This window comes from Bos grunniens, chromosome 25, assembly GCF_055505025.1.
Source record: "Bos grunniens cultivar Pamir isolate PY7600 chromosome 25, Bosgru_T2T1.0, whole genome shotgun sequence".
NCBI classification, from domain to species: Eukaryota; Metazoa; Chordata; class Mammalia; order Artiodactyla; family Bovidae; genus Bos; species Bos grunniens.
Genome location: NC_141189.1, coordinates 38876893 through 38886703, shown reverse-complemented (window position 1 = coordinate 38886703; position 9811 = coordinate 38876893). Strand labels below are relative to the sequence as shown.

General features: G+C 58.0%; 1 protein-coding gene across 4 annotated transcripts; it reads right to left on the bottom strand.

Moving 5' to 3' along the window:
- Positions 1 to 726: 726 nt before the first annotated feature.
- NAGPA (N-acetylglucosamine-1-phosphodiester alpha-N-acetylglucosaminidase) lies at positions 727 to 9597 on the bottom strand. Of its 4 annotated transcripts, none has more exons than XM_086375925.1 (11): positions 9451 to 9597; positions 8890 to 9345; positions 7817 to 7956; positions 6757 to 6865; positions 5586 to 5714; positions 4725 to 4930; positions 4573 to 4620; positions 3373 to 3501; positions 3083 to 3214; positions 2931 to 2994; positions 727 to 1524 (listed from the first exon to the last, which is right to left on the bottom strand). In XM_086375925.1, exons 1-11 carry the CDS (start codon positions 9534 to 9536, stop codon positions 1314 to 1316), a joined length of 1710 nt encoding a protein of 569 aa, XP_086232051.1. In that variant the 5' UTR covers positions 9537 to 9597; the 3' UTR covers positions 727 to 1313. The 4 variants fall into 4 exon arrangements, 3 of the variants coding, with proteins under 3 accessions (XP_086232051.1, XP_086232052.1, XP_086232054.1); XM_086375926.1 differs by having other exon boundaries at positions 8722 to 9345; positions 9451 to 9576; XR_015154812.1 differs by lacking the exon at positions 4725 to 4930.
- Between the last annotated feature and the right edge of the window lie 214 nt (positions 9598 to 9811).

The window sequence follows — 9811 nt, the reverse complement described above, 5'->3', positions numbered from 1 at the left end:
TGGAGTTGTTATCTCTTGACTTGTAACTGTTGGTAACTCAATTTTACTAAAACAGTGCAAACTCAGAGTGCTGTCCAGATGCTCACAGCCATCACCTGGGAGCTTGGGGAGACCTGTAGTCTGGAGTCCGCTCCAGGCCAGAGTCTACATGTTTAACAAGCTCTCCAGGTGATTCAGTGAAAGTCGCTCAGTCATGTCTGACTCTTTGCAACTCCTTTGGAACTCTCCAGGCCAGAATAGTGGAGTGGGTAGCTGTTTCCTTCTCCAGGGCATCTTCCCAACCCAGGGATGGAACCCAGGTCTCCCGCACTGCAGGCAGGTTCTGTACCAGCTGAGCCACCTGGTGATTCAAGTACACTTGAAAGTGAGAACCCCTGTGTGTGCGTGCTAAGTTGCGTCAGTCGTGTCTGATTCTACAGCCCTATGGACTGTAGCCCACCAGGCTCCTCCGTCCATGGGATTCTCCAGGCAAGAATACTGGAGTGGGTCGCCATGCCCTCCTCCAGGGGATCTTCCTGACCCAGGGACAGAACCCGCATCTGTCTCCTGCATTGACAGGTGGGTTCTTTACCACTAGCACCACCTGGGAAACCTCTGGATTAAACAAAGTCAATCAGGGAGCTGGACGTGCCACGGGCACATCCCGACTCTGACTCTGGTTAAGCAGTCCCCTACGTGTTAAGGCCTAGGGGCCCCTCAAGTCCATGACTGCTAATTCAGACAAGGTTCTTTTATTATATCAATTTATTTTATCAATTTATTCAAGTGGTAGAAAAACCCTCTCAGTGGCAGGGCAAAAGAGAGAGCCTGTAAACATGATTTCATCCTTCCTCCCTTCTAAGGAGCTTCCTGCGACAGGAAACACCATTCCAGTGGGCAAGTTTGATGATGAGGTCTGTTAAAAAAGGGTCCCATGATGTGGCTGTCGTCTCTTGAGTCCACCCCCGTCCGAGGGGAACAGCTGGACCCTCCCACTTGGCTGCGGCATGGTCATCACGAGTTCCGTTCACAGCGGCTCCGGCCCCGGGAGGCGGAGGCTCTTTGGCAGCAGCGGGCAGGCCCTGGGGGGGCAGGCCCTGCGAGCAGCAGACACAGGCAGGCGGGGACGGAGGCAGGCCCTCCGGGAGCGCTGGATTGCATGTGCCACGGCAGGCGGCCAGGCGCGGGGCTGAGGCACGTTGCTGTCGGAAACCTGGCTTGGCACCCAGGTCGCGACTACCCAGATGGGTCGGTGGCCTTGGGACTTCCTCTTGCAGAAGCCAGAGCTCCTGGAAATGAGCCTCGGGAATAGGACACAACCGGCAGCAGGAGACTTAGTCCTTGAAGGGGTTACAGGAGTCACCCAGCTGCTCCTTCTCGGCGGCCGGGTGCTCCCCGTTCACCTCCTGCAGCGGGTGGTAGACGTAGGCCCCGTCCAGGTGCCGCCTCCGTGCGGCCCTCGACCCCAGGAACAAGGACACATTTGCCGCTGTGCTGATCAGCAGGAGGAACGCCAGGGCCAAGGTGATGGCCAGCCAGGTGGTCCTGCGGGTGGGAGAGAACCCGGAACAGGGGTGCTGGATGCGGTTCGGGCTGGGGCAGCGCTGGAGGGGCTCCCCCTCCCACTTTACTCTTCCTCCCAGAACAGGAGCACAGATCAGGTGCCTCCAGGGACCACACAGGGGGAAGCAAATGGGCCTGCGGGGGTGAGGAGTGTACACACACATTCGGAAGCAGCGCGGAGTTATTATGTGGGACAAACCTTGCCTGATATCAGGCTCCCAGCTTGCCTGGTGTTTCAAGAGAAATAGGGAAAAACAAAGATTTTGATGTGCACCTCCCTGAGTTTCAGATGCTACTAACAAATGTTACATTATACAGGGCACAGAACACACAGCTGGGGACCTAATCCGCCCCAAGACGCAGCGGTTCGCATCTTGGGTTCCCGAGAATGTTGGCAACAGAAGCTGGGCTCTCTCCAGAATCCTCAAAGCAGACAGAGCAGCGGGGACCCGCACCCCTTCTTCCCAGGCAGGGAGCTGGTGGGGGGCGGGGCAAAGGGAAGCAGGGGGCGGTCCTTCAGTGATCCTTCTTCCTTCTTGTGACTCTTGGTCTGAAATCCTCACGCAGCAGCAGATGTAAGCTGACTGCCCGGGGCGGGGCCTGCAGCCTGTCTCTTAGCCACCCACAGCTCCCCACCCTTTGCTGTGGGACCCCGTGGTCTCATGCCTGAGACCCGAGCCTGGGGTGCAGGGCTCCTGGGCGCCCCCGTCCTTGCCAGTGCGTTTCCCAGCACACCTCCAGGGTTTTCCTCCCAGCCCTCACCCAAGCACCAGGTCAGGATCCCCAGGAAGGACCTGGGATCTGCGTTTTGTGATGAGCTCCCAGGCGCTGCCTCCAGGCCAAGGCCAAGGCCAAGGGGTTTTTCATTCACACCTGGCTTCCACCTCGAGGGGGCGGGCCAGGCACTGCCCTGGGCTATGGGAGGGACAACCATGAACAGAGGTTCTCCAAAGGGGGCTCCCAGACCCACAGCATCGGTTCTTGAGCCCAGCTCTGTCTTCTAATACACACCCCCTACCTGGACGTCAAGTTAGAGACCTGTGCTAGAAAATAAAGACCCCACATGAGGTGTGAACATCCCCAGGTGCGACAGAAATGACGTGAAATGCTCACAGCTTCTGAACTGAAAGCTGAGAAAACAAGCCCACACCCAGCCCCCTAGACTCCACTGTGGGGGTGGCCAGGGTCCTGCTCAGCGTCTCCCCGGAGGGCTCAGGTGGCTGCATCAGCTGGGACTCTCCCTGAGCTTACGCCGAAGAACCGTCACCTGGGTGCCTAGCAGCCACCTCCTAGCCCTGCCTGGGCCCTGAGCAGAGGCCACACCTCAAAGGTGGAGAGGTGGGGGGACTTCTTCTCGCCCCTGCCCCAGGTCCCACCGAAGCACCTACCTGGTGAGAAGGGAGAGTTCTTCTGCCTGCACAGTGACCTCGGGAGGTGGGAAACACTCCTTCACTGCAAGAGGTCAGGGAGAGGCTGAAGGCTGGGAGAAGAGGGGTCTGCCCGCTCCTGCTCCCAGGGGGGGCCCTGGGAGGGGCCGTACCTCGGGAGAAGAGGCTGCTCAGGGTGGGTGACCAGTTGACACTGCAGTTGCCGGTCTGGGGGTCGCAAGGACATTGGTGCTCACACTTGCAAGGGCTCTGGCAGCCTGGCCCGTACCAACCGAGCGGACACTCTGCGGGGAGGAGCCAGGAGGACAGCGGTGGGGCCCGGTGGCCAGGCCTCTCTCTGCACTGCCAGGATGCACCCGGGTGTGGGCAGAGCCGGGCTGACGCAGGAGCACCCCTTGGGTGGGGTTCCCTCCTGGCTGACTCAGGGGACATTCCCGCTTACCCTGCACACAGGTGTCTCCAGTGAAGCCAGGGGGACAGGCGCAGGTCCCCTGCACGGGGTCACAGGTGGCTCCATTATGACACTGACACTTCTGGGCGCAGTCTTCCCCGAAGAAGCCACTGGTGCAAGCTGCGGTGGGGGAAGGGAGGGGTCTCTGCCAAACCTGGCCCTGCCCTCCCATCCCAGGGCCCAGGGGATTGCAAACGCATCTTCATCACCCCAAGGGGCCCTGTTGCTTCACGTGTTCTCCCAAAAGGCAGTTCTGGAGAACATGCCATGTGGCAGGCCTGAGGCCACGCCCTCGTGGAGCCCCTGCTCTGTTTGGGCAACAGCTTCTGGTCTAGGCAGCCAGTGAGCCAGAAGGCATGCATCCCAGGACGAGTGGGGACACGTGCACTGGAGGGAGGGGGCTGAGTGAGGCAGTAGCGGAGCACTGAGGCGGCGGGCTGGAGGGGCCGCAGAGGGCCTGATCTGGGGCAGGGAGGGGGATGTGGCCAGAGCACCCGGGGCCTGGCAGGCCATGCTGTGGAGTGCAGACTCTCCACTCAGTGCCAAAGAAAGCTGCTAAGGATTTAAGCCACGGGTGACAGCAGTCCTGTAGGTCACAGCTGAACTGTGTCCTCCCAGAGACAGCTTCAAATTCCAGAACCTGTGAGTGTGAGTTTATTTGGAAATACTGTCTCTGCACATGCAATTAAGGATCTCAAAATGGGGAGCCTCCTGCATTTAACACGGACTCAAATCCCAGGGGCCTGGGGTCCATGTAAGATAACGGAGAGGGAGACTGGACCTGGACAAGGGAGGAGGCTGTGCCTGTGAAGTCAGGGGCAGAGACTGGGCTGAGGCAGCCACAAGCCAAGGAACGCTGGGGCCACCAGGAGCTGGAAGAGGCAGGAAGGACCCTCCCCTAGACCTTTCAGAGCCAGCGCGGCCCTGCTGAGCCCTTGATTATGGAGTGCTGGCCTCCAGAACTGTGGGAGAATAAAGGACTGTGTCCATCCCGTTAGTGGACTCTTGCTGCAGCAGCCGCAGGACACTGACATGGTGATTTACACATGGGGCAAAAGGTGAGACAAGAGCGAAGAGACTAGCGGACCAGGAGGCGGGGATAAAGGCAGCTGAGGCTTGCGGGTCCCAGCATCACCCCTGCCCGAGAGCCCCAAGGGGTGCCAGGGGGGAGGCTGGCCTGGGGGCGCTTACCTTCACTGCAGTTGGACCCTGTCCATCCAGCTTCGCAGCGGCAGCCAGCTGCCAAGACAAGACCGAGAAAGCCAGGTGAGGGCCGGGCCGGGCTGGGGCCGTGAGAGCGGGGCACCCGGGCTGGAGCTGCTTCCCGCAGAGCCACCACTCACTCTCCGTGCAGAGCCCGTGCTGGCTACAGTTGGCGGGGCCACAGTCCAGCTCATCACAGGCAGCACCCTGCCAGAAGCGCCCCGTGCACTGGCAGCGCCCCTCCATACAGGTCCCGTGGCCGCTGCAGTCTGGTGGCTGGCAGCGGGGCTCATGCACACACACCACGGTGGACACGCGGCGGGGACAGCGCCACATGTTGTCCTGGCTGCAGGAGGACAGGGGTGTGAAGAGAGGCTGAGGTGCTGGCCACACCTCAGATCACCCACTGGGGGACAGGAGTGTGAAGAGAGGCTGAGGTGCTGGCCACGCCTCAGATCACCCACTGGGGGACAGGAGTGTGACGAGAGGCTGAGGTGCTGGCCACGCCTCAGATCACCCACTGGGGGACAGGAGTGTGAAGAGAGGCTGAGGTGCTGGCCATGCCTCAGATCACCCACTGGGGGACAGGAGTGTGAAGAGAGGCTGAGGTGCTGGCCACGCCTCTGATCACCCACTGCAGAGCCTGAGGGCTTCCCCGCTTCATCTCTTCTCCAGCCTTTTATAGGTGCTTCCCACCCCAGGGCCTTTGTACACGCTGTTCTGGGCCCAGTCACCTCTGCACCCTCCAGCTCTCAGCTCATGCTTCTCTATCCTCAGGTCTTTCCTGATCATCACCCGCCCCTTCCATTGGCCCTGGGCAGTGCTGGTACATTATGTATGCCACTCTGTGTAAGCAGCGGGAAGCTGGCATCTCGGCCTCTCTTGCTTCTCTACTGAACCCCCAGAGCCTGGCAAATGACAGGCGCTCAGTATCTGTTAAATGAGACAGCCGGGGACAGGCCTGGCCTTGGACCTCAGCAAGGGGGCTCTGGTGGGCTTACCAGTGATCAGAAGGGTAACTGGCCAAGGTGCCATTGAGCACGAAGGTGGCGGAGCCTCCTCCATCCAGGTTGATGGCGTTGACCACGTCCTGTTTCAGCAGGAACTCCGCCATCTCCCACAGGTTAATGCTGTGGCACAAGATGAGCGCTGCTGACCTTGCGGCATCTGCTTCCGGGTTAGTGCATTACTTTCCACAGTGGACAGTATCGCACACCCGCTACGGCAGGCAAATTTCTCAGTGCTCCCCCCGCTCAAAGTGTCCTGTCCAAATCCCTGGAAGCTACGACTGTAACCAGGCATCACCCTCATGATCGTGTTAGGATACACAGCACAACCGTCCACACATGGGGACCCTGTCCTGGATGATCTGGGGTGGTCCCAACGGAATCACAGGAGCTTTCTCAGGCTAAGGCAAAAGACGAAGTGAGGGAGACTGGAAATACGAGGGGGTTAGATGGATTTGACACAGCTCTGGACCCTGAAGATATACAACAGGAGGGTATACACATGACAAGGAACATGGGCGGCCTCATGAATGCAAAGGCCCCCAGACAGCAATGACGCAGAGACCTCAGTCCTACAACTCCAAGGACTGCATTCTGCCAACAACCTGAGTGAGCTGCCAAGACAATTCTTTCCCAGAAGCTCCAGATAAGCCCCCTATCTGGCCAAGAACTGGATGCTGTCTGTGGGACACCCTGAACAAGAGAACCTAGCTGAGCACCGCTACTCTCCGCTGACTCCCGACCTACAGAACCCCAAACTAACAAATCAGTGCTGCCTGTGCTAATCTGTTACACGGCAACAGCAGAGCACACTCACTTTACACAGGGGGAAATGAGCTCAGAGGGGCCAAGTAACTTGTCCACGGCCACAGAGCCAGCGCGTGGCAGAGCTAGAATGGGAACTGAGGTCTACTCCTGGATTTGTGAATAGACACTTTGTGATAATTTCCTTTCACCCCAACCAGAGCTCAGGAGAGACGAGGCTCTAAGTCAAGGAGACTGAGAGCAAATGTGTGGAAGGTGATGAGTTCGTGGAAGTGGGACAGACCTAGGGACCCTCTGCCGGTGGGAAGACGGGACGGGTGAGTGTGAAGATCCCCAGGGATCACCTGAGGGTCAGAAAGGCAGCTGATGGTGGGCTGAAGCTCCTCAGAGCAGGACTCACCCCCGCTGCTCCGTCTGCCCATCCACATGCAAGAGCACCAGCTGCCCCTTCCGGTCGTGGCCCACGGCTGTCCTGGCTGAGATCACGTTCACAAACCTGTTGAAGGAACCTGAAGGAGAGGCAGCCTGGCTGATCGCCTGGCCCTTCGGGAGGCCTTCTGGGCTCTGCCTGCCACTTCCTGCCAGTCTGACACCACTCTGCACCTCTAGGTCTGTGCACCCAGCTATCTGCCTGCCCCCGAGCCCTGCCCCAGTCTATCTCCACAGAGCAGGCAAAGGGCTGTTGTTCAGTGTAAATCAAGCAAGATCAACCTCCAGGTGAAAACACTCCAATGGCCTCCACTGTCCCAAGTCCAAACTCCAAATGCCTTACGGGTGCCTGGCATGACTTCCCTGCACTGCTTACTCTACCCCATCTCCTGGCAGTCTCCCCACAATTCCACGCAGACACCTTCTGTTTCTTCTGGCCGGACTGGGCTTCTCCCCAGCTCTTCCCATGGCTTACTCCTTCTGAGCTACATCTCCTCCTCCATGAGGTCTTCCCTGACCGTACAATCTAAAACAGCCCGTTTAAACACCTAGGCCACGGCAGACCTTCTTTGCCCCAGTATTTCACATCTCAGTGGTTCTCAAAATCCAATGTCAACCAGAATCACCCAGGGAGCTCCTTAGAACACACACTCTTGGGCCTCACCCCAGGGATTCTGATTCTGTAGCTTCAAGGCAGAGGGGGAGGGACTGAAGTTCGGTGTTTATACCAAGATCCTGGGTGACGCTGATGCTGCTGGTCCACAGACATTTTAGGAACACTCCTCTACTGCCTGGTTCATAGCTCCGTTCCTCCAACTTCTTCTGTCTTAACACTAACCACTTCTTTTTAGTATATTACATATCTATTTCCTTTCTATACATTTCATGAAGCAGGGATTCCCCACTGATTCCCAATACCTAGAATGGTACTTGTGGAAAGACTTCCCCTACCACCCTGGTTTTCAAAAGACTTATTGCCAACACCCCCACTCATCACCCACATCTTATGATACTCAGTGTCCCCTTCCCACCTGTCTCCTGGGTCTCCTCACACTCAGCCGCCTGACTCTCATTGATGTAGATGCTGCCATTGCGAATCAGCCACACGACCCCACTCAGCAGCTGCACAAACGGATTCTCAGTGTCCAGCACCTCCTCTTCAGACAGGTATCTGGCCACACGGAAGCAGTGAGATTCAGTCAACAGCAGCGGCAAACTGTGTGTAGTGGGGCTCCCCATCCCCACCCGCTGCCTGGCTACTGGATTCCTCCTGATGCCCAGGAACCTGCCTGGTCCTAGAAGCAAACAGTCCACATATCCCAGTCTACACTTCACTTAACAGAAACAACCAACCCCAATAGATCTCAAGTCCACCTATAGCTCTCAATCTCTCAGGCTGTCACCCCAGCCAAATTACCATCTGATGCCTGCAACAGCCTGTTAACTGGCCTCCTTGCTTCCACTATGGCTCAACCTGTTTAGTGTCCAGCAGGGTCAGAGCAAGCTCTTAAGTGACCTCCTCTGATACTTTCCTCCTTCCTTCCGTCCCTCACACACCAAGCCCCTCTTCACCTCTGAGCCTTAGCACCTGCTGTCCCTTCTGACAGCAATGCTCTTCCTCCAGTTTTGACCCTGGTTGACCTGTGATTAAATTTCACATTAATTTTCTCATGTGTTTAAGGTCACCGTCTCACACCAGTCTTTCCTGATTACCTTCCCTAAACTCAACTCTCTATTTACAGTCAGTTCATCCTGTTCATTGCTTCACTGCTTATATACAATTTAAATTAACTTAATTATTTCTCTGGATTTTGTTTAATTTTTCACTAGTAATGGGTGCTATGTGTGTCCTTTTTTGAAGGCAAAGACTGTTTGCTTGTTCACAGCCATACCCCCGGTGCACAGCACACAGACCGACACAAAGCAAGCAGCATACCAAACTGGAAGACGAATAAACTCTACATGGAAGGTACTACCTTCCCCTTCCTGGAGATGCGGAAACGGAGGCTCAGCGTGGTTAGGCGACTTGAACACAGCGGCACGGCTACATCTCGACTCTCAGGCCCTCTGCCCTAAACAGTTACCGGACACCCTGCCTCCTCACCCGGTGACCAGAGTCCCGTCGCGGCGGATCCCGAACTGCGCGTTCTGCAGCCCCCCGGCGCTGCTCACCCGCCGCCCGCCGCTCACCACGTTGCCCAGGCACTCGCCCGTCTCCATGCGGAAAAAGCCGCCGTTCTGGGCGACGGTGCAGCCGGACGGCCGCGCCGTCTCCTCCACAGTGGCGCGGCGCTTCGACGCGCAGCCGCCGGGTCCGCCGGGTTCCAAGACAGAGAAGGTGCGCAGGGGCTCGGGCGCTCGCGTCAGGTGACCGGGCACCGCGCGGTCTGCGAAGTACGAGACGAAGGTGCGCACGGAGGGGCGGTGGGCGCCGGCGGTCTGGGCTGCCGGCGGCCAGCTCTCGTGCTCCAGGCGGCCGGCGTGCACTCTTGTGCAGTCCCGGGCGAGGCGCGCGCGCGCGCGGGAGTAGGGCAGGAGCACGTCGTCGTCGCGGGAGGCCCTGCGGGGATTGGGGGGGGCAGACAAGAGTTCGGAGTGCTGTGCCCCGGGGTGCGGGACCGCCCCCGCCAACAACCGGACTTGCCCCCGCGAGAGCTGTACTCACCCCGAGCCGAAATCGCCGGATGCCTCCAGTAGGAAGCCGCGCAGCGCAATGAAGAAGAGAAGGAAGCGACCCATGGAGGACGCCATGTTGGATTCGGACCTCCGGTCACGTGAGCCTACCCCACGTGACCCAGGACCACGCACGGGTGGCAGCTCTTAGCTCTGAAGCATTTGTACTTCTTCGGATATCGCGAGATATCGTCCTGATAACTTGCTGTGTTAATTTTCTTTAGAGGGGGCGGGGTTCTGGAATGGCGGGAACGCTTTAAGTTGTTGAAGGAAAGTTATGTCCAACCTAGATAGCATATTCAAAAGCAGAGACATTACTTTGCCAACAAAGTCTAGTCAAGTAAAGTCTAGTC